Genomic DNA, 24,568 nt, shown 5'->3' on the forward strand with positions numbered 1-24,568 from the left:
CCTGTTCTCGAACAATGGTTTTCAGCTTGTGGTTTCGGGAGCAGCCGTCTCCGCCACCCGTGGAGTCTGTTTGCAAAGCCGAGTTTCTCTCACCATCCTGGATCCAAGACTTTCGTCGGCGGGTGGGGCCGTGGAGCCCAGTGGCCTGGTCTTGTAGGATCTGGTCTCCACACGCCTCTTTGACTTCATCTTTGAAGTTCTTATCCCTGCCCCCCTTCACAGACGTGACAAGCCTGGCCGTGTCCATTGTCCGTTCCTGCTGCTGGGCCATTGTTTCCCTAGGTCAGTGGTCCCCAGAGTAGTTGATAGCACCCTCTGGGGTGGGGGTGGGGGGTGCTGGGACCAGGCAGGGGAGGAGTGTTGGGTGCAGTTGGATCACTTTATTCTGTTTGTTCAATTTAAGAAGGTAGATTTTCAGGGGGGGCTGGAGCGATAGCACAGCGGTAGGGTGTTCGATTCCTTCGCCCCTCTCAGAGAGCCCGGCAAGCTACCGAGAGTATCACGCCCGCACGGCAGAGCCTGGCAAGCTACCCATGGTGTCTTGGATGTGCCCAAAACAGTAACAAGTAAGTCTCACAATCGAGAGACATTATTGGTACTCGCTCGAACAAATTGATGAGCAATGGGATGATACTGACAGTGACAGATTTTCAGGGAGATGCTGATTTTTGCTCCCCTCCCAGAAGGGGGCGGTAGGCCAGATCCGTTTTGGAACACTGGTCCTAGACCTCAGTGGAATTTGTGCTTTGATTCTGAAATTTTGATCCTTGCTCAGAAGTTCTCTGACCACAACGATGCTGTAGTAATCAATACTGACTGTTGTACTGCGTATCTTCTGACTGACCGTCCACATTCATTCTCCGTCCACGTATCCTCTGCCTGGGGCCCCAGGAAGGTTGGCAGGTACCCTTGATGGGGGCACATGCTCGGGTCTGCCCAGTGAGGAGCAGTGGGCTGAGGTGAAGGAGGAAGCCTGGGTGTGTGAGCTCGTCGGTCCTGCTCAACTGTTTTCGATTTTAGACCGTGGTAGTAACTGTTTAGCGAAGATTTCCATGTTAGAACTAAGACCAGAGGGTGAATGAAAGCATGGAGAAGTTTACATAGAGGCCAGTCTCCTTATCTGAAGCAAAATCATTGCTGGAACATCAGAGGTGGCTGAAGAAACTAAGAGATGACACATTGTTTCATTTCCCTCCCTCCTCTCCTCTTTGCCCTGATTCTTAGGAGTTACTCCAGACTCTGTGCTCAGGGATCACTCTTGGCGAGGCTCGGGGGACCATATGTTGTGCCCAAGATTGGACTGGCTTAGCCGTGTACAAAGTGCTATTGCTCTGGTCCCTTTCTTTCCCTCCTTTCCTCCTTCCCTCCTTCCCTCCCTCCCTCCCTCCCTCCCTCCCTCCCTCCCTCCCTCCCTCCCTCCCTCCCTCCCTCCCTCCCTTTCTTACTCATTTGCTTTTTCCATTCCTATGCCCGGAATTGAGCCAGCGCCTCTCAGGTTCAAGGCCAGCACTCTTTCTCTGAGCTGCTTCCCTGGTCCTGGCATAGCGGTTCTGTGGACTGTAGGCCCCAAGGCGCTTCTCAGTATCTGAAAGGAGCGGTTTGAGGTGCTGAGGACACAACCTTGAGCACAGACAAAATCTTTGATAGTAGGTTTCTTCCATTCAAACGGGAAGACATAATACAAACAAGCTAGAGTAATGTTCCATTGCTGACTTTGCAAAGATAAGTAAAACCGGGCTTGTATGTCTGTGTGTTAGCGTGTGTGTGTGTGTGTGTGTGGTGTACTGGAATTTTAGGAAGGGGGGCCAGGCAGGCTGCTCGCAGAGGTGACAGTTGCGTCAGGTAGCTGAGGGAAACAGAGAGAGGAGTGTTACACATCGGAACAGCCAGTGAGTCCCTGCCAGTGCTGGGATCTGAGAAGGGGAAGGGATTTAGGACATTGGGGATGGGGGGTGGGGTGGGGAGGGGGGTGGTGGAGAAGTAATGGGATGCTGCTGTTGGTGCGGGCAGAGATCACTCATCCCAAACAAAGCCCCCTTTGCCCTCCCTCTCCCTCACAGCCACGGTCCCAGTCAGAAAGAGGACCCGCCCTGGGTTTTCACCTGAGTTGACTCTCTGCCCTCTTCTGAATTGTTCGGCTCCTCCACACCCCCAGTTCCCACCCCCATGTAGTCCCCAGATCTGTGTTTTCTGTCCAGTTGTCCTTTCTCTCCCTGCCCCCCCAACCTCCATTCAAGGGGAATTGCTCCCTTGTCACTTGCAGACTGTTTTCGAGATGCTGACTTTTACCCTGACACCCACAAGCTTCTGGAATGAGCAGCGGCTCTCAGGTCATGTTAAGACTCTTATTTTGAAGCGCAGGCCGAGATCAGAGAGGTGGCATTACTTCCCCCAAGGTAGTGGAACTAATGATTAACCGATCCAGGCTCGGAACTCCTGTTTCCCAGCTGGGCTGCTGTGGCAATGTCACATTGCTGGCCCGGCACCGAGCACGTCAGTACACAGCGAAGACATTGCAGCCGCGCTAAGTCTTCATGCACCAAAGGTAGACATGGGCTCACCTCCTGTTCTTGCCATCAACCCTGTGGGGCCTGGGGCGGGACCTTCTCTCCCGTGCTTAGGAGCCTGGGGGCCAGCCTGGGTGACAGGAGGCCCAGGCTGTGGCAGACCTGCTGGTCTGCTGGTCTTGGGAGCTTGGGTCTGGTGGCGCAGGGGGTGGGGAGCAGGGGGTGGGTGGTTGGGACTATCAGTCGATAATATTCAGGGAACCCCAGGACTAACCTGGTGGCACTAATCTGGAGGCCGTGTAGTGCCAAGGATCAAACTTGGGGTTTCTCACATGCAAGGCAGGCCCCCCAACTGTTTGAGCAATCTCCTCAGCCCCCTGTGGGTATTTTGGGGGAAATACCCTCAGACAGAACATTTCTCTCACCCTTCTTTTTTGTATTCTGCTCTTTAAGAAAGCGATGCTGTTGTTTCTCACAGACCAGATCTCCAGGAGAGCTTAGGTTACTGTGGGTAGTGAGAACATTTCCTAATATTTTCCCGTTCTCAGGAACAGATTAGAGGTTAGTAAACAATGGATCCGAAGAGTAGAATGGGACCCCAGTCTTGGTTGAGCAGCCAAGTAGATCACGTCTGAGTCATTTTTCCTCCAGAGGGGACGTCAGCCTTGCTCTGCTCCTCAGAGAGTTGGGGTTAGCCTCAGAGAAGGGTGTGTGTGAAAGTGTGGCAAGAAGCAAAGCACACCAAGGAAGGCGTTATTATTTTAGGTCATGGCCTATTATTTCTCAGTCTGGTGTGTGTTTAGTATAGGTGCTATATGTTCGACATTTCTGTAATTTAGTAAATACCTCTCTCCATCTCATGTTTGCAACCAAAACAGTTTTGACGCACTAATAATTCAGAAACGTTTTAGTGTGGGTGGGGAGAGTAGAGAAAATGTGTACCTTCTTTATATTTTTTAATCCCCATAATTAAGCATGCTGTTTCTTTCAGTCAGAACAGCAGCAGGGTGAACTTCTGTGAACTTCATCTCTCTCCTCCCTGCCTCTCTCCTCTGTTTTTTTTTGTTTTGGTTGGAGGCCCATTCGGGGAAGACTCCTGACAGGGCTTAGGACCGTATAGGGTGCTGGGGATCGGACCCAGGTCAGCCCCATGCAAGGCAAGAACGTTAGTTTCCTGTACTAACTTTCCAGCCCCTGTTATTTTTTCAGGTTTCCAAACTTTATGATTTTTATGTAATGATTTAAAAATGTGGTCTTGTTGCTTAACTTGAGGCCATCAACTGTGAATCTTCACGGAGTACGTTTCAGGAGGATGCAAAATATGTGATAGAATTAGCTTGAAGGCTTTTGAGTTCACACTGGGAAAAGGGTTATTTTTCATGAGGCTGGAGAGATGATATAGGGGTTAAGGCACTCGTCTCACACGTGAATGACTTCAGTTTGCTCTCCGGCCCTACGTAGGGTCCCCTGAGCCCCGCCAGGAGTGATCCCAGAGCACAATCAGTGTGGCCCATAAACCAAAACACAAAAACAAATACAGTTACTTTTTGTTTTGTTTTTTTTAATAGTTTGTTTCAACCTTTAACTATTATTTTAGCTTGTGTGTGTCACCTAGTTGTCTGGGTTATCTTCTGTTTGCCTGTTTGTGTGGCCTAAGAAGTAGAGCCTTGAACTGCCTTAAGAAAACACTAAGACTACTAGGAAAAAAACAAGAAAGTAAATTTCAGTAAGAAAAACTGGTGTTCCTGGCGGCTGCAGGCACTGAAGGCTGTGCCTGGGCATGAGCTCACAGGGAGGGCAGCTTTGCGGGGTGAGTCTCTGCACTGTCTCTGCCCGTTCCTGCGGCGCCCGTGCAGCGTGCGTGGTTTCCCGTGACCAGCCCTGATCAGGGACATTTTGGGGCATCGAGACCAGGAATAGTCCAATGCTTCTGCTCTCTTGCTAGGGTGCTGGGGTGCGGGGAAGCTGCACGGGGAAATGGGTTGATTGTTGGCTTGCAGTGTGCTCTTGGTCTGTGCTCTCTGATTACCATCCTTCCGCCGTTTCTCAGTCCAAACCCCGGCCTTCCCCCCTCTCTAACATAAACTCATTATTTTTGGACTATTAGACTAGTCAGTGGCCTCTCAGGTTTATCCTCCTTAGTCTTTATCTTCTCTTTCACTGATTAGGATCCTCTTTCAGATAGTTTTGTTTAATTTAATTTTATTTGGGGGAATAGTGTTTGGGCCTCACTGGCGGAGCTCAGAGATGAAACGAGGGCTGAACCACGGGTGAGGCAAATGCCTTCAGCATACATTGTCTCTGGCTCCAGTTTTATTTTTTCAAATCCTGATAATATCGATTTGGGTGGAGTAGGTGAGTACTTATTGAATTGAACGTAAGGGTTTCCCGATTTGCTTTGCCATTGGATTTTTTTTCATTCTCTTTCTACAGCACTGGGAAAAATTAATTAAAAAATTTAATTGGTGTGAATTTCTACTTCTTTGGTGACCAATTTTTGTTTGGGGGGCCACATCTGACAGTGCTTAGGGACTACTCCATGTCGGCAGATTGCTTGGGGTTCGCTCCTGCCACTGCCCAGAGACTCAAACCTGGGCCCCCAGAAGGCACAGAATGAGCAAGAGCCCTTTGGGCAATCTCCTAGCCCCACAGCAGTGGTTTTTTTTTTTTTTTTTTTTTTTTTTTTGCTTTTTGGGTCACACCTGGCGGTGCACAGGGGTTACTCCTGGCTCTGCACTCAGGAATCACTCCCTGGCGGTGCTCAGGGGACCATATGGGATGCTGGGAATCGAACCCGGGTCGGCCGCGTGCAAGGCAAACGCCCTACCCGCTGTGCTATCGCTCCAGCCCCCACAGCAGTGGTTTTAAGGGAAGCTGCTTGTTCAGAATAGGAGGAAGATTACTTAAATTTTTTTTTAATTTAATGACTGTGAGATACAGTCAAAAATTATGTATGGTTGGGTTTCATTCATACAGTGTTCCAGCACCCACCCTTCATCAGTGTGCATTTCCCAGCACCATTGTCTCTGTTTTCCCCCCTGCTGCCCCACCAGTCCTCCACATGCCTCAATGGCAGATACTTTTCAAATTTTACTTTATTTTTATAAAGCAGTTCACAACATTTGACTACATTTCATATTCAAACACCAATCCCACCACCATTACACCTCCCCACCACCATATTTTGGATGTTTCCATCCCAAATCCCAACCCCTGCCCCAAAGCAGAACCAAAATAATTTATTTTGTATTGTTTGTTTTGAATAAACTGCTGAAATTGCTCCAAAAAACTTTTTTTAGGGGAGGGTGTGTGAAGATTGTATTTCACCCAGGGGACATTAAGCCCTTCTATAAGAGATTATTAATATGTTGTTAAAGGTTGAGTCTTCTGTGACATATATATGTATATATATGCATGTATATACATATATATGTAAAAATATATTTCCCTCTAAGATTGGTTGCCTTCTACTTTAAACCCCATCAAATGTGGTACACTACTCTTGTAATAGGAGTGGTCTGAGGTATGAGATGTCATAGCTCAGGAATAGGTTTATTTAGAATGAGACAGCCTGGCCCAGGGTCCGGCGGCATGGTTATGGAGAGTATTGCTCTCTTCCGAGAGAAGGACTGACACTTTTAAGAAAGATAGTGAGTGTTTTATTTAAAACCTTTGTAGCCTTTAATATTTATATACAGACTGAGATCAAATTTCGCATAACAGCCAATCAGTTTTACTTGGAAGTTGGCACTTAAGTTGATTAAAGCATATGTGTTGGGGCCACACCTGGTGTCGCTCAGGCCTTACTTCAGCCTCTGTGCTCTGGGGTTGCTCCTGGTGGGACCCGGGGACCTTATGGAGTGCTGGGGACCCGGGTCAGTTGGGGGTGAGGCAAGTTCCCGACAGTCTCTCCAGCCCCCTGAAATATATATGATTAAGTAGATATGCTCATGGTATTTATATTAGATTTTCTTCCACATTTTGTGTCCTCTTACATATTCTTTTCCTATACTGCATCAAGCATATGTTCTTTGTGTCTTTCCAAGAAGAAGCCCTGAATTAATTAGAATATCTGTGTGACATTCCCGACTGACCTGTGCGGGATTGGTGGGAGGACCTGTTTATAGTATGGGCCTGGCACGCTGGAGCTACCTAAGTATCTGACAGAACGATAACATGATAAAATGAAATTACTTCGTATGACCTTCTTTGGTTGTATCCCAAGAGTCCTCATGGATCTTGCTGGTATTGCTTCATGGCGGGCGGGGAGGGGGAGCGGGGTCTTCCCTTCGTAGAGCTCCGGACTCTCCCCCAGTTTTGGCGGGTGGGGTGGGGTGGGGTGGGGTGGGGCAGCCATCCTGTTCTGCTGTGCCTTTGGCTGGGTGTGGTGGAAAGGAAGTTCGGCCTCAGAAGGGGCGGGAGCTCCCGTCAGGGACAGTGCCGCTAACTCTCCTGCCCTTCTCTCGGCCCGCAGATGTTTCTGACCGTGTACCTCAGCAATAACGAGCAGCACTTCACTGAAGTCCCCGTCACCCCGGGAACGCTGTGCAGAGATGTGGTGGACTTGTGCAAGGAGCCCGGGGAGAGCGAGTGCCATTTGGCCGAAGTGTGGTGCGGCTCAGGTAGGGGCGGCCTCGTGTCCTGGTCTGCTGTTGCACTGTGCGAGGCTTTTCGACGTGACAGTGTGTGATGCTCAGCTTTTTCCAGAAGAAACAGTAGAGAAGGGCCAGGGAAGTGGCTCGAGCAGCAGAGCCCTGGCCTGGCCTCTCAGGCCCCGAGTTCAGTCCCTGGCACCTCTTGCCCCCCCGGGCACTGCTGAGAGTACTAGAACTGAGTACTACAACTGAGAAGCCAAATGGAACCAAAACAGAAAAAAAAAAAAAGCACGTCCATCCAGAGCCATTTTTGCTATTTTCATTTTCGTGAGGACAGTGAGGATATCACTGGGTTGATGTTGAAGGCCAGGTGGTCGTTATGCCAGCTGGAAGCTTTGTACATATTCTGGTCAACTGCATGCTGATTCTCTTAAGTTTGTATCTTGGGGCCCAGGATGTGGCCCTGTGGTCGAGTGAGTGCCTGGCATGTGTGAGGCCTGGGTTCGAGTTCCAGCTGCCCCACCAAAAAAGTTGCCATTGTTACTGCACCAGGGATTAAACCCACATCCTCTACCACTAAACGATGTTCCCAGCCTTTACAAAGTCTGTTTTCCTTTTTTTTTTGCTTTTTGGGTCACACCTGGCGATGCACAGGGGTTACTCCTGGCTCTGTACTCAGGAATTACTCCTGGCAGTGGTCAGGGACCATATGGGATGCTGGGAATTGAACCTGGGTCGGCCACATACAAGGCAAATGCCCTACCCGCTGTGCTATCGCTCCAGCCCCACAAAGTCTGTTTTCTGTGCCTAAGGTTTCCTTTCATTGGAAAACCGGAGACAGTCTGTTTTGCTGTAAGATTTTCCTAATTTTGGTGGGTGGTTATTGGGGGAGCTGTGTGGTTTGAGAGATGATGGTGACAGATTCAGTGGTGAAAAGAAAGGCATTTTTATAGTCTGGAAGTCGGTCCCTCATGATAATGTTTGGAGCTCTAAGGTGGGATGGCCTGCTTTCTTTTGCGCCCCATAGTAGTCTATAGGTGGGGAGTGAGCTTTCTATTTTCTGCCCCGTTTCTGCATAGCTGTGGTGGACTCCCACTGTTTCCCTGTTTTCTCCCAGAGCCAAATGACCCAGCAGAAATTCGATACTGTGGTGACTGGGGTCCCACCATCCCTGACATCTGGCTCCCCCCGCCCACACACACACTCTGGCACAGACTGTCTTATTTCTCTCCGGCTGCTTTTCCTCCAGTTCAGTGTCACAAAGGCCTTCTGCATATTCCCGGATTGCTTGGTTCTCTCTTCTCCACACAGGAGATGACGCCTGCATGCGAGAACCTCACTGAGAGCCTTGAATGTGGCACAGTGGTAGAGCCCCGCCTTCCATGCGCGGCCCTGGGTTCAGTTCCCAGCACTGCACGGATGCCTGGGAGCGCTGCTGGGAGTAACCCCTGAGCACAGTCAGTTGTGGCCCCAACACAAGAAAAGAAAAAAGGAAACGACCCAAGCAAGCAGGGGCCATGGGGATGACTCAGAGGACTGAGTCTGTGCTTCCTGCCTTCCGGGTGGCAGCCCCGGCTTCAGCCCCTGCTCTGCATGCGTCTCCATATACTGGTCTCTGTGGCTCAAAAAGTTTTGTTTTTTCAAAGGGAAGCTTTGAGTGTTTCTTTTTATTTGTTTTTGGGCCACACCCGGTGGTGTTCTGGACTTTACTTCTGACTCTGCACTCAGCTGTTACTCCTGGCAGGGCTCAGGGGGCCCGATAGGATGCTGAGGATTGAACCCGGGTCAGCAGCGTGCAGGGCAAATTCCCTGCCCTGGTATTGTTGCTCTGCTTCAGCTTTGGGCTGTTTTGTTTGTTTTGTTTTTAAGTGAAAAGTTGACAGTTTGGCTCTCCTGCTTTGATTCCTTACTGGCCTTCTTGTCTACTTAGAAATAATTTGGTTCGTTCTGGGGCTACCTGCGACAGTGCTTGGGGATCCAGTTCTGTGCATGGACATTGCCCCCAGCAGTGCTCATGGTACCTTGTGGCAAAGCATGTGCTTCAGTTTGTTGAGCATTCTCTCTCTCTCTCTCTCTTTTTTTTTTTTTGGCTTTTTGGATCACACCCAGTGATGCACAGGGGTTACTCCTGGTGTTGCTCAGAGGACCATATGGGATGCCAGGAATCGAACCCGGGTCAGCCGCATACAAGGCAAACGCCCTACCTACTGTGCTATCGCTCCAGCCCCCTTGTTGAGCATTCTCTCTGGCCCCTCTAAGGAGAACTAAATCTAAACTTTTTTTTTGTTCTTTTGTTCTTTTGTTTTTTGGCCACACCTGGTGACACTCAGGGGTTACTCCTGGCTCTGTGCTCAGGACTTACTTAGCCTGGTGGAACTTGAGGGGCCATTTGCAGTGCTGGGGATCGAACCCAGGTTGGCCGCATGCCAGGCAAGTGCCCTACCCACTGTCCTATCTCTCCAGCCCCTAAATCCAAACTTTCGATCTTACACTGTAAAGTCTTCGGTAGGAGTTTATTGTCTTTCCTGTCCTCTGGTACTGTTTTCTGCGTTGATCCCTCCTATATTTTAATTTTTATTCCTAAATAAACAAAGCTGCCTTCTGCCTATGAGTAATTGGTGCTCCCTGTCCCACTGCCTCCAATGTGTTCCTCCAGATTTTGTCACAGCTGGCTTCTTCTAGTCATTTAAGTTTCAGCTAAAATGACACCTTCGTGGACAGACTTTTCCTGAGCTTGCTAAAGTTACCGTCACATTCTCTTACTATCTTTCTCTTTGAATCCTTTGCTTAACACGTCATTATGATTTTGTGTGTTTATTATCATGTTCTCAGAGTGGGTGAGCCTTGGGTATAATTGGGGAGATACTTTTCGTTTGCTTACTGAGGGTAGACTTCAGTAAAGGGGTACTGTTTTTTCCCCCACCCCTGAAAGGAAGCTTTAGGTTTGGGGACCTCTGGTTTGTTAGTTTATTGCCTCTTGTAATTCCTGCAGCCCAAACACATGAACGATAATGTAAGTTAAGAGTAAAGACTGCTTATCTTGGTTACTGCTGTAGCTCTGTAACTCAGGAAGTGTACCTGGTATCTAATAGGTCTTCAATGAATATTTGCTCTCATTTAATGAGCTGTAGCTTCTGGTAGTTTACTTGTGTTCAGCAGGATGCCTTATTTCTGCTTGACTGGAATAGTTGATCCATCCACTATGATCTTCCGTTTCCTTCCTCTGGACGAACCCCAGCTTCTCTGCATGTGCACCTGTCCTTTCTTCCATTGGAACCGTTGGTTCTTCCTGTTCCCTTTCCTCTCTGGGGAATTGCCTGGTTGTGTTCTATAACTTTTACTCTGTGATAATGATATTGAAAGGATTTCCTTTCAGACTTTTTATTAATAACCCAAACATGTTATTTTTTGCAGGAGACTACATAATATAGCTAGAAGGGAAGTTTCTTCCCCAAGCCCACCCTGCTGCTCTCACTTAGAATATATTTATTTGGCTCTGGGGTGGGGGGACATTTGGACCAGCAGCTCAGATGCTGTTCCTGTGCTGTGTGCTCAGGGATCATTCCTGGCGCTACTCTGGAGACCGTATGTGGTGACAGTGATAGAACCGGGTCTGTGGGGGCTGGAGCAATAGCGCAGTGGGTAGGGCGTTTGCCTTGCACGCGTCCGACCCAGGTTCGATTCCCAGCATCCCATATAGTCCCCTGAGCACCGCCAGGGGTAACTCCTGAGTGCAGAGCCAGGAGTAGCCCCTGTGCATTGCCGGGTATGACCCAAAAACCAAAAAAAAAAAAAAGAACTGGGTCTGTGGCAGGTGCTTAAACCCTTGTACTGTTTCTCTGGCTCCTGAATATGCATGTCTTTAGGGAGTTACCTAGAAATGGAATTGCATGGTTAAAGGTTCACAGATTTTTAAAACGTGATATAGATTTGCTATTCTCAACAAAAGCTGTATATTTATATAACTGTGTATGTGTGTGTGTGTGCATGTGTGTTCTTATTTTTACCAGTTATTTTTAAGTATTCCTCATTACCCATTATTCAGTGTTAATAAATTGTTCATTATCCATTTGTTTTTGGCAACACCTGATGTGATTCCTGGTGATGCTCGGTATACTATAGTAATGAGGATAGATCTAGGGTGGGCTGCACTCAAGGCAAATGCCATCACCTCTCTTTCTCCAGTCCTATAATTAATTTTGTAAATATTTATTTATTACTAAACTGGTAACTGAAGTCAATCATATTAAAAGTTTCTTGATTGGTTTTCATTGAAATTTGTTTATTCATAACATTTGCTCTAGTTTCTTTTAGCTTTTGCCTTTTTTCTTTCGAGTCGTAGGCACTTAAAAAAACCTCTGACCAGGTGACCAAAGAGATAAGTACAGTGTACATCACAGTGATTCTCTAATAAAAAAATAAAAAGAAAAAGAGAAAGCACAAGGTTTAAGGTGTTTGTTCAGTACCTGACCAATCCTGGTACCATCCCTGGTGCCCATATGGTTCCCTGTGCCGTCAGGTGTGATCCCTGAGCACAGCGTGTACTATCTCAGAAACCCGTGTAAGGATTCCAGGAGATGATATTTGAAGGGGACTTGGCATAATGCTCTGACACATTTAGTATTTGTTCTCAGTGGATGCTAGCTCTCTGTTTTCAACAATCCTCCCCCAATTATTTTAATTACAAATTGTTGAAAGTGCCTTATTTTTAAAATAGTTTGCTTTCTTTTCTGTTACTTTTTCATTCGAACCTTTTTTTAACTAACATTCTTTTTAAGTGAGTCATTTTTATTTGCTATCTCCACTTCCCTACTCACTTGTTTGCTTAGTGACTATTGAAAACAAGTAACTTTCACCTCCCTGTAACTCACAATCAAGTGTAGTTCTTAGCACATGACTGTAATCCAAGAAATAGTCATGGGTGTTGCTGAAACTGTCACAGCTGTAATAGGTAGTTAGTTGTGTATCCCCTTTGCTGAAGCAGTGGGGCGTGGGACCATTGTTAGTGCTGGGATGGTGCAATCAAAGGCTCCTGAGCATAAAATTGAGACAGCTGTTAGGGGTTTGGGGAAGCTTTGGATTCTTTTTCAGCATGTGCAGGATGAAGTCTCATTTTTGGTTATCATAGACCCATCGTAGACCATCAGGACTCAGCCCCTGAAGGCTCATTTAGCAAGAATTGGAAATTATTTATTTTTATTTTTTATTATTATTTTTTAATTGAATCACCATGAAAAAAGTTACAAAGCTTTCAGGTTTAAGTCTCAGTCATACAATGATCAAACACCCATCCCTTCACCAGTGCACATGTTCCACCACCAAGAACCCCAGTAAACCTCCACGTCCCCCCCCACCCCGCCTGTGTGGCTGATGATTTTCACTTTACTTTCTCTTTACTTTGATTACATTCAATATTTCAACAGAAAACTCACTATTATTATTTGGAATTTTCCCCCAATAATCAGACCTGCCAAAAAGGCATCATTTGATAATTTGTTTTCCATTGCTAAGAATGAAGAGCATATGGTTTTGGATTTCTGGTATTTTAGTAATTAAGTCCAAGAAAATTTCTGCCAGAAGTCTCGTCACTGCAAGCTCTTACCTCCGGTTAGTGGGCTCTGTAAGATGGCTCTATGAGGAAAGGCCGAGAGAGAAAACCTTTCTCCTCCTGGGGCAGCATGGGGCTGTAGCTTAGTTTATAGTCTAGAGGCATTTCTGCAAGAAGTCGCTGGGTGCTGAAAGTAGTTAGTGGGCTTCCGGGATCATGGGCGTTCAGCAACAGAGGAGCCATTCGTATGCGGATGCTCGGGGTCTCGTCTGGGCGGAGAGTGTGGGAAATTATTTATTTTTCTTGAATTCTCTTTTTGACCTTAGAACTTGACTCTTATTTATTTATTTATTTATTTTGGTTTTGAGTCACACCCAGCAATGCTCAGGGTTACTCCTGGCTCTGCATGGGTGCTCAGGGGACCATATGGGATGCTGAGAATCAAACCCGGGATGGCCGTGTACAAGGTGAGCATCCTACCAGCTGTACTATTGCTCTGGCCCCATCTCAGCTTTTTAAATAAAGGTATTGCATGTATGTGCTCTGTGTGGGGTGGTATGAGAGAGTTGGGGGTGGGGACTGCTCAGTTTCTTTGTGGGTGTGGCATCAGCTTACCTCTCTCCTTTGGATGTCTGAGTTAGAATTCTTATAGCTCCTGTCAAGGGGTTATTTTTGACAACTTAGTACATTACATTGCTGGAAATAGGACCAGAACTGTGCTCGTTGAAACCAAGTAGATAAGTCCAGGGTTCATTCACAGAGTTGTCTGCTGCTTGCCCAGCTGCTTCCTTCCCTGCCGAGGCTATTACTGAAGGTACTTAGATTGTGTCTACTTAGATTGTGTCTTTGATATGACAAGCCTGTTGTGCTTCCTTGGGCTCTTTCAGTGTTCACCAATTTAAAATCTGTTTTGGCATTCCTGGAATTTTATTTTAACTGATGAGTTTTGTGTTTTATTCGTAGATCCCTTGTGACTTGAAGATTTCTTAAGAGAAGCTAAGGATATATAGTTACTCCTGAAGCTTTCGTTTCTTAGGATATTAGCTGTGCTTTTCTTGTTACTCAGTGCTCAGGATTGATGCTTTTCTTGTTATGCGGAAAGTCCTAGAACTGACACACTGGAAGAGGAGTCAGGAAAATCTGTCTCATTACAATAGATCATCTCCTAAAAAGGACTTGAGGCCAGAGCGATAGTACAGCAAGTAGGGCATTTGCCTTACACGTGCCTGACCAGGTTCAATCCTCAGCATTGCATATGGTCCCCCCGAGCACTGCCAGGACTAATTCTTGAATACAGAGCCAGGACTGACCCTGAGCATCGCCAGACGTAACCCAAAAAGCCAAAAAGTAAAATAAAAGGACTCAAATATCTGATTTTGTAATATATATATTTATATATATATATATATATATATATATATATATTGGGGTTTTTTTTTTTTTTTTGCGTTTTGGGTTATGTTTGGCGATGCTCAGGGGTTACTCTTGGCTCTGTACTCAGGAATCCTCCTACTGGTGCTCAGGGGACCATATGGGATGTTGGGGATCAAACCAAGACAAGTGCACTGCACAGCCTCTTTGGTCCTGTAACAGAATTTTAAGCATTCAAATGAAAAATTTACCTAATAGAAAGCACATAATAGCATGCTATTTAGAAAATTAAAAAAAATTTTCATCTGTGAACTTAGACATTCATAGAAACATTAGCATCAGACAGAACTTCATAAACCATTTCATAAGATGGGCTATAGAAACTTGAGATGCTTTGCTTTTTCCCTAGCACTTTATCTTGGTTTGATACTGATCATATTGGTGGGAAATGTGTGATATTTCTTTGAGTTCTGTTAATGAAAAACTGTTTCCAAGGCGGTATTTCCTATGTTGCTAATGTATGATGTGCAGAAACAGGAATTGTCGACGGTTGTATTGACTCAATGGGTTTTCTTTCTTTCTTTTTTTTTCTCAAGAGCGACCAGTGGCTGATAATGAGCGCATGTTCGACGTTCTCCAGCGATTCGGAAGTCAGAGGAGTGATGTTCGTTTCTTCCTTCGTCACGAGCGCCCACCCGGCAGGGACATGGGTAAGCGTCTGCTCTGAGTCATGACACCCATCGAAACTTTGATTCTGTGCGTTCCAGTAGCTGCAGGAGAGGGATCTTGTCTTGGGGGTTGGGTGGTTTGAGGGGGTGATTGAAAGGGCAGGTAATGGACACATAAAGAGAGGCCGCTCTTCACTGTGCGAGCCCCAATTTGGGGGGGCCTGGTGGGTAAGTATCCGGTTTTGTCTTGTCTTCCCTAACTCTGGGATATTTGTTTTTGTTATTGTTTTGTTTGGGGGCTACACCTGGCAGTGCTCAGGGATTACTCCTGGCTCTGCGCTCAGTGATCAGGACTGGTGGTGCTTGGGGGATCATATGGGTGCTAGGGATTGAACCCCGGTTGGCGGTGTGCAAGGCAAACTGTGTGTAAATACCTGCTGTATTATCACTCCAGTCCTAAGGCAAGTGGGAAGTGGTCAACAGAACAGGGGGAGGTGACGTCCAAGCAAGGGAGGGAAGGTTGGATGGCGTGTCCCTGAGAGAGGGTGCTCGTTCCCACTGCCCTGGCGAAGAGATCCGCTGAGGTCAAGGAGGGAATCCCCTTCCCTTGTAACAGGGAGAAAACTGCAGCGGGGGGTCAGTGTCAGAGCGAGTTGAGGGGCTTCTCATCCCAGAGCATTTATTTGATTGGCGGCAGGAGGCAAAGGCATCTGAAGGTGATGGAGGATATGTGCCAGCAGTCGGAGCTGTGGCGGGGCCGTCCCTACTAAGTAGCCTGCTTGCTGGCACCCTGCAAGATGGGTAGAGATGAGAGACCAAGAAACCATGGGTGGTTTTCCTCCAGCAGAGCCAGGAGCTCAGGAGGTTGTAAGGGGGAAAGAAGGTAGGGTTGATACAAGATTGGGATTCGGCCTCATCAGTTTACTGGAAGGTCAGTAGGGCAGAAGAAAAGAGGATATATTGGCAAATGACACGGAACACGGTGAAGAATAAATGAAGATGAGGAATGAAACAGTGCCAGGGGTAAAGGACCATGAGTATTAGGTTTAGTGGACAGGAAAGGTGAAAGGAAATGATAGTCAGACATTTGACTTGAAGATGTCGGGGGTGGGGCACTTCTGGGGGATGTGGTCCTGGGCTGTGCATGAGCTGGAACAGAGATGAAGTGCAGCGGTCTGTCCCTGCGATCCGGAGGCTTTTGAGAACAAATGAGAGCATGGAAACTGTCACTCTCACTGTCATCCTATTGCTCATTGATTTGCTCGAGTGGGCACTAGTAACGTCTCCACTGTGAGACTTGTTACAGTTTTTGGCATATCGAATACGCCATGGGTAGCTTGCCAGGCTCTGCCGTGCAGGTGGGATACGCTGGGTAGCTTGCTGGGCTCTCCGAGAGGGACAGAGGAATAGAACCCGGGTCGGCCACGTGCAAGGCAGACATCCTACCCACTGTGCTATTGTTCCAGCACGTGTGGAGAACAAGCTCCAGCAAATCTGAGGTCATTTGGGAAGCTGCTTTCTTAGTGGGAAGCTACTGATGGAAGCAGATTTACGAGATCTTTCTAAAACCGTTGGGCCTTTCAGAATGGAAAATAGAGGGTTTGTGCCTCCAGCATAAAGCTTTGGGGACTATAAATGCAAATACCATGTTAAGTTTGGGATGCTGTCATAGTAAATTTTGTCTTCACTGCTTTAACACAAGTCTGGAGGGTGTTCAGAAATTTGAGTTTATTCTGACTTAATAGAATTGAATACGGTTGAGTAGCCGGGGGACTCCAGAGTGGACCAAGTGTGCCTGTTCTACTCTGCTGATGAGAAGTGCTGATGCACGGGGTCAAGTGACTGGTCAGAGGCCGTGGGCCTAGAGTCCCAACCAGGAATGGAACCGCATCCTCTTTCTCAGCTGGGCTGACTTCCACGTCTGTTCAGTACCTCTGGGTCTGCTTCTTTATTTTAAATACGCCCCTACTCTTTGTCCCTAAGCTGCCTTTACTATATTTTAAATTGGCATTTATATCTTATTTTATCTTGTTTATTTACACGTATCGCTGCATGTAGCCTCTTCTGATAAATGTGTTGAATTTTACCTGAAGTTCTTCTACCAGTTCAAGTATCTTCCTGCATAGCAATGGGTGAATTATTCAATAGTCTCTCAATAGTAGAATAAGGCCGTTTCAGTTTGTCTGTAATGTGAGAAATATCATCTGAAAGATAATGGAGCAGTTTTTACATTGTTGCAAAACACCAGTGCCACTTAGTGTTTAAATTGGGATAAAACAGAATTGCTTTTTAATTTCCATTAAGGTGGTAGTAAACATTTTTTACAGAATTTTAGATTACACATTAGGAGACTTACCTGTTTTGTTTTGTTTTACCCTCCACTTTAACTAGGAACTGTGACTCACTCAGAATGTATATGCAGTTAGTTAGTTTTTTAATTATTTTTTTTCTGTTGCCGTTTGTTTGATTTTTTGAGGCTACACCTGGCAGTCCTCAGGGCTTACTGGCTCTGCACCCACTTATCACTGATCATATAGGTGCTGAGGATCGAACCCTGGTAAGCCGTGTGCAAGGCAAACACTCTACCTGCTGTTCTACTGCTCTAGCCCCAGAAAGCAGTTCTTCTGAAGTGATACATTTTTATTCTTTTTCAGAAATGTTGTGATAGATGACCAGAGCGCATTCTCCAGAGAATTGAGCAGTACTTTAAAGATAAAGATAAGGACAGACATTGACTTATTAGCATGGGAATTTGTGCTAAGTTCAAGAAAGGAACAATGGACTTTTGATTCCAAAGAGATTTTGAGACTTTAAAAAAAAAAAGAAAGAAAAGATTGATTCTTCTCCTTTCCCTCTATTGTTGTCACTGTGATAAGGGGGGCGGACAGCACGTTTGGGTTCTGGGGTTCCCACACTGAGCCATGATGCCCGGTGGGGTTGAGGTGGGGAGGTCACATGTTGGTCTCGATGCTGACCAGAGGTCACACACTCAGAGGCCGTGCTTGCATTCTTGCTGGTCGTGACGGTCACTGGGAGTTGCCCAGTGACGTTTGATGCCCGTGTGCCAATTTCGGTCCCACCAGAAGGTCACACACAAGGCTTCTGTGTGCTAGAGTGGCCTGTGGCCATTACCTAAAGTTCTGGGTCAGGTGTGTTTAAGGTGAGCACACTGTACAATCGCTCCAGCCCTTAATTTCTTTCTTTCAATTAATCTGTGATTTCACTAATAAGTAGCAAAGCTATATCGAGATCTAAGAGGAAAAACTATAGACACCTGGTATGATATGAATTACCCATTACCAGAGGGACATTAATTTTGTTCATTTTTCCTCTTTTGGTATCATGGAGCTTTCTTTGGGAATAGCAATACAAAAAATACTAAAGTATTTTTCAGTGCTAATCATTCACTGTTTTAAGTTATTGGTTTTCCCACACAGGTGAAATTATGAGACTTTAGTTCCACTTTCGCAGGAAAATAGTTGTAATTATGCTTTCAACTTACAGGATTAAAAAGCAGTAACAGGGACCAGTGGATTGGCTCATACATACATGCCGTGTATGTGTGAGATCCTGGGTTGAATGCATAGCACGTGCGTGTGCTTGTGCACACGTGAGCAAACACACACAGAGTACTCACATGTGAATAAATATTTTCATTATCTGTTAACTTTTGTCAAATGTATGTCTTTAAATTTTCTGTTTATAGTTAGTGGACCAAGGACTCAGGATCCAGGTTTAAAAAGAAATGGTGTAAAAGTTCCTGGTGAACAGAGAAGAAAGGAGAATGGGGTAAGTAAGCATTTTCACCTGTGCTGTTTGTGTTGCAGTGATACTTTAACATTTACAGCTCGTTCATTACTACTTTGTTATCCAGTGAATTATTAGCCTTTTTTAAAAAGCTTAAGATTTTGCAGAAGCTAATTTTTTTGTGTGTGCCACAATTGGTGATGCTCGGGGTGACTACTGGCTCTGTGCGTAGGGATCACCCCTGCACACACCTGAGACCTTGTGGGGTGCCAGAGATTGAACCCAAGTTAGCCTAGTACAAGGCAAGTCCCTTACCCATTGTACTATCGCTCCGGCCCCAAAACTAATTTTTTTTAATGATCTAGTTATTATGTTTGAAAAATATTGATAACGTTGTACATAACAGTGGCTAGTTATTGAACAAATGTGAATGTTGGATAAGTATAAGGGATTCAGAACAGAAGAAAGGTTGAACAAGTTCAAGGAAATATGTTTTTTCGGGGGGTTGACCAATTTATTTGCTGTAATTCCTTTAAGAAAAATTGAAAATGACATAGTCATGCTCTTGCTATTGATTATAAATTTCAGCAAGTATATTTAGGGTACCTTGTTGACATTTTTTTTAAACTCAAACTCAGAATTTTGTTTTCTCTTTTTTGTGGGGAGTGCTACACCTGCTGGTGCTCAGGGCTTAGTCCTGCCTTTGCACTTACAGATCACTTCCCATAAAGCTAGGGGAACTTTGTAGGGCGCTAGGGATCAAACCCCGGTCAGCCATATACAGGCGAGGACACTACCCCTTGTACTTTCACTCTGGCCCAAACTTAGAATTTTTACACTTAGGGGTTAGCAAGTTTGCCTTTCTCCAGTCTTCAGTAGATTTTTATTATAGTCTGCCTTATCAAAAGTACCATTTGCTTTTACTCTGCCATTCTTCAAACTCTTCCTGTTCCTTTCCTTTGATCTTGTTATTTTAGACAGGAAAGACTGGATGGAAATGGTTTTAGCCATTAATTGGATTGAAACGTACAATGTTATCAATTTTTTCCAAACAACTTTTGGAATTGTGATTATTATAAACTGCACATATTTAATGAACCCTGTTCAATTTGACATATGTGTATTTCATGTCTAATTTAAGTTTAAATTTCAAATCTAATTTAAAATTGCAACGTAATTTTGTCACGATTATTTTAGGGGGAAACTTGCAAGTACAGCTTTACTGAGGACTCCTTCTGATAGTTTTAGAATGGGTTGCATTATTTCTCTGCAGGTTAACAGTCCCAGGATGGATCTGACCCTTTCTGAACTTCAGGAAATGGCGTCCCGCCAGCAGCAGCAGATTGAGGCCCAGCAGCAGATGCTGGCTACGAAGGTAACGGCTTGTTGCATCTGTTTGCTTATTGCTGGGGAGCTCAGTGCTCCGCTGCAGAGTGCGTGCTCCAGCCGTCTACCTGATCCCTGTAATATCGCGCCTTAAAATTTCTAATGGGCACGACTTTAATTTTATTTCTTCCTTTAGTTTTTGAGTGGTGCTCAGGGATCAGTCCTGGCAGTGCAAAGGATCAAACCTTCGTTATTGCTGTTTCTCTTACCAGTCAGTGGAATCTGGTCAGAGCCCGATAGCATCAGCCTTTCTGCAGAGATCTTTGTGGCTCACGGCCAGGAGGCCAGTGGTGTATTTTCAGCGTTGCAGGCTGTGCTGTCTCAGTCGCGTCGCAGGGACACAGGCCCAGGAGTAGGTGTAGCTGTGTGCCAGTAAAACTCTCCTCACTGAGACAACCGCGAGGGGTGGTTGACCTGCACACTATGGTTTGCCTGGCCGAAAGGACAGTTAAACACTAGGTACCTCGGTATCCTCAACTGACCAGTCTCTCTGACTCAGTTGTACTAGGAGTGGGCGGTTTGCCATATCAAGTTAGCAGGCGAGGTTTTCAAGTTAGAGCCAGGGATGTGTGTGTGTGTGTGTGTGTGTGTACACATACGTACACGTGCATGCATTTTGGGCCCCATCCAGCGTTGTTAGGGGCCCATCCTAGTTTAGTGTTTGGAGGCTATGTAGAGCCAGGTACTGAGTTGGACACAGAACATGTACGTGAGCCCACCTGTTGAGTTGGTGCCCCCTGATCTCCCAGGTGCCCCTCCAAGGGTTCTTTAAAGCAGTTCACATGAGCTGTTGCCTTCCTTGTGAGACTTGATGGGTCTGTTTCTATTGTGATGTCAGATACCAGCTTGCTCAAAATCACACGTGTCATTGCTTTTCAAATCTGCATTTGCCTGCCAGTCGCCTAGGAATCTTAACTAGAGAGAAATATTCTGAGTCAGCATGTTTGGGTTGGGTCTGAGAGTTTGCAGTGTTAGCAAGCTGGTGAGTAGCAGGGACTTACATTTAAGTTGTCCTTATAAAAAACAAAAGGTTGATTGCTGGTGCTGGGGAGATAGTACAGTGGGGAGGGATTTGCCGGCACATGGCTGACCCTGAGCCAAACAACAATCAGTGGAAAAAAACAATCTCCAGAGATCAGGACATTGGGCCTAGGAGAGTCTGTTCTCTGCAGCTCCCCAAGATTACTGGGAGAGCAGGGCCCCGGGAGGACGGGGGGCGGGGGGGGGGGGGGGGGAGGACCAGTCCGCGCCAGCGCTGCTCCTCCCAGCACCCGCGGCGACGGCTGCTTTATGTGGGGGTGAGCGGCACATCTGTTCGCAATCACAGGCTGGTGATTGCTCTTCTCTTCAGGAACAGCGCTTACAGTTTTTGAAACAGCAAGATCAGCGTCAACAGCAACAAGCTGCTGAGCAGGAGAAACTGAAGAGGCTCAAAGAAATAGCCGAGAATCAGGAAGCGAAGCTCAAAAAAGTGAGAGCGCTGAAAGGCCAGGTGGAACAGAAGAGACTGAGCAACGGGAAGCTGGGTGAGCACCCGGAGCCGAAGGCAGCTTGTGTTTCTAACGGTTCTGGTCCACGGGGTGGGTCGCCTTACATGTGGCCGACTGGATTCAATCCCCAGCCTCCCATATGGTCCCCGAGCCCCATCATAAGTAATTTCTGAGTGCAGAGCCAGACGTAATCCCTGGGCAAGTCAGATGTGGCCCCCATCGAAAAGGAAAAAGAAAATGCTGTTCTGGTATAAAGTGGTACAGTGCTGTAGGCGGTGGATGTGAATGTGTGTGTAGTAAGTGAGAAGAATTAGATGAGACGTTATGTAGATGTTGCTAAGTTTGGGGAGGGCTGTGGTGCTCAGGAGCTGCTCCTGGTTCTGTGCTCAGGGGTTGCTTTTTTTTTCTCTCTCTCTTTTTTAAATTGAATCACCATGTGGAAGATAACAATGCTTTCAGGCTTAAGTCTCAGTTATACAATGCTGAAACAACCGTCCCTTCACCAGTGTACATAGTCCACCACCAAAAAAAAAACCCAGTATATCTCCCACCCCCCCATCCCCGCCTGTATAACTGATAAATTTCACTTTACTTTATCTTTTCTTTGGTTATATTCAATATTTCAACAAAAAACTCACTATTATTGTTAGGAGTTCCCCACTAGAGTCAGACCTGCTGTGAAGAGAAATGAGGTTGCACGGCCTGCAGTTTTGGATTTCTGTATTTTAGCAACTAAGTCCAGGGAAATTTCGTCCAGAAATTGGATCATTGCAAGCTTGTACCTCTCATCTGTGGTCCTCATAATATGGCGGTCGCCACGCCCGGCACCCCCCCCCCACACACACACAAGGAAAAGGCGAGAGAAAAACCTTTCCCCTTCTGGGCAGGCATGGGGCCACGGCTTAGTTCTCAGTCTGGAGACATTCTGCAAGGAGCTGCCGGTACCAAAAGTAGTTTAGCTGGCCTCTGGAGTCATGCTCGTGCAGCTGCGGAGAGGCCGCACACGTGCGCCCCCCAGGATCACATCTTGGCAGAGAGCCAGGGGTTGCTTTCTTGAGGTGCTCAGGGAGGACTCCACTCAGCACCAAGGATGGAACCTGGGCCTCCTGCTCACACAGCCTGCGTGCTAATGACCCCGTAAGCTATCTCCCCGGCCCTAGAAAATTTTAAATGAACTTTTTAAAAATGCAATTCCCATGAAGCAAATTAAAGTGGTAAATATTTGAGGCAAGGTTTTAATGTTAGTTGATGGCCTCTCAGTGCCTGTATTACAAACCATAATGCCTGAAAGGGGAGAGAGAGAAAGAGAGAGGGAAGAAGGAGGAGAGAGAGAGAGGAGAGATGAGAGAGGGAAGGGTGGCTGCTATGGAGGCAGCCTGGGGGAAAGGGGAAAGAAACTGGGGACATTGATGGTGGAAATGTACACTGGTGGAGGGATGGGTGTTGGAGAGTTGTATGACTGAAACCCAATCATGAAAGGCGTTATAACTTTATCTCACAGTGATTCAATAAAAATAAATTAGATCACTGTCACTGTCATCCCATTGCTCATCGATTTGCTCAAGCGGGCACCAGTAATGTCTCCATTGTGAGACTTGTTATTACTGTCTTTGGCATATCGGATACGCCACAGGTAGCTTGCCAGTCTCTGCCGTGGGGGTGCGATACTCTTGGTAGCTTGCCGGGGTCTCCGAGAGGGGCGGAGGAATCAAACCCAGGTCGGCCGCATGCAAGGCAAATGCCCTAGCCGCTAGGCTATTAAATAATTTTAAAAATGATTTTAGTATTAGTATTGAACACTTCAATAATAGCTTAAATATTTTTGTTGGAAATGGGAAGATGAAGATTTTTATTTATTTCTTTATTATTTGGGTTTTCCATCATATAATAGCTCTACTTCTTGCAAGACCATTTATAGTTAAACTTTTAGTTATTTTAGAATTCCATTCCATTGACTGTTGAATTGGGATTAAAAGATAGAGATTTTATTTTCAAAGATTTGGAGTTTAAGACTTAATAATAAAAAGCAAATTATGCTGAAGATGTATTTAGACTAAAATACAGACATTAGAGGTCTCTGCTCTGTGTTAATTATTATTATTATTATTATTTTTGCTTGCTGAAAGTTTGTTTCTGGGACACTTCTGGAAAGTTTTTCTACTTTCTATTAGACCATTTATTGTAAGGCCCGGTGGCTTAGAAAGTGGTCCGTTCTTGCTTTCCAACCCCTGTTGTTTCGTCATTCTTATTCTAGTGGAGGAAATCGAGCAGATGAATAGTTTGTTCCAGCAGAAACAGAGGGAGCTCGTCCTGGCGGTGTCTAAAGTCGAGGAACTTACCCGACAGTTGGAGATGCTCAAGAACGGCAGGATCGATGGCCACCACGACAGCCAGTCTGCCGTGGCCGAGCTCGACCGGCTCTACAAGGAGCTGCAGGTGAAGCCCGGCGGGGCCGCGGGGGGCTCTGGCAGAGACACAGGCTGGCGGGCTGGATTGGGCTGCGGTAGCTTTGTTCCTTCGGGGGAAGCCTTTGGGGCTGAGGCAGTGGGCTCTCAGCCCCACAGCGTCCCGCAGCAGCTGTCAGAAACTCAGCCAGGAAGTGCGAGGCATGTCCTGGAACCGCAGGCAGTGGTCTGGGTCAGCCTGAGCGAGGAGCAGGGAGGAGGGGAGTGACCTCACTTTTTTAGAAATTACGTAATAGTGAACCATGTGATTATCCATTTGTGAGGTCTTTTTTGTTTTTGGGTTTTTTTTTTTAATTCCTGGTCCTCCCTCTCCCCCTCCCCCCTCCTTCCATTTTATTCAGTTAAGGAACAAATTGAATCAAGAGCAGAATGCTAAGCTGCAGCAACAGAGGGAGTGTTTGAATAAGCGCAACTCCGAAGTGGCGCTCATGGACAAGCGTGTTAATGAGCTGAGGGACCGGCTGTGGAAGAAGAAGGCAGCCCTGCAGCAGAAAGAGAATCTCCCTGTAAGTGAGCCTGTCTGTGCCGGGCCCTGAGCGAGCCAGGGAAGTGGAGAAGCCCCGGGGGTCCGGGGGCTGTGTGTGGAGGGAGGTGGGGGGTGGAGGGGTGCTGGTCGATGACACGGCAGCGGCTTCTTCCCCTCCTCGCTCAGCACGCCCTCAAAGACTGCGCAGGGCTCCTCACGGTCTAGCTCTGTTCTCCGGGGTCTTACCTGGTTCTTTCGCACCCGGAGACGGAAACCTGGGTGAGCGGGACTGGGCAGTGCCTTTGTTGGGGGGGGGTCTCTCTGG

The 24,568-nt window shown here is 46.6% G+C and overlaps 1 protein-coding gene across 1 annotated transcript in view; it reads left to right on the top strand.

Moving 5' to 3' along the window:
* Positions 1-24,568, top strand: part of TP53BP2 (tumor protein p53 binding protein 2) — a 64,891-nt gene that overhangs the window by 23,924 nt on the left and 16,399 nt on the right. Inside the window, exons 2-8 of the mRNA XM_055146800.1 lie at positions 6,982-7,129; positions 14,618-14,731; positions 18,396-18,478; positions 19,710-19,811; positions 21,174-21,348; positions 23,567-23,748; positions 24,119-24,283. Coding sequence (XP_055002775.1) covers positions 6,982-7,129; positions 14,618-14,731; positions 18,396-18,478; positions 19,710-19,811; positions 21,174-21,348; positions 23,567-23,748; positions 24,119-24,283 — 969 coding nt within the window. The remainder of the gene's footprint in view (positions 1-6,981; positions 7,130-14,617; positions 14,732-18,395; positions 18,479-19,709; positions 19,812-21,173; positions 21,349-23,566; positions 23,749-24,118; positions 24,284-24,568) is intronic.

The sequence above is a fragment of the Sorex araneus genome, chromosome 9 (genome assembly GCF_027595985.1).
Source record: "Sorex araneus isolate mSorAra2 chromosome 9, mSorAra2.pri, whole genome shotgun sequence".
Taxonomy (NCBI): domain Eukaryota; kingdom Metazoa; phylum Chordata; class Mammalia; order Eulipotyphla; family Soricidae; genus Sorex; species Sorex araneus.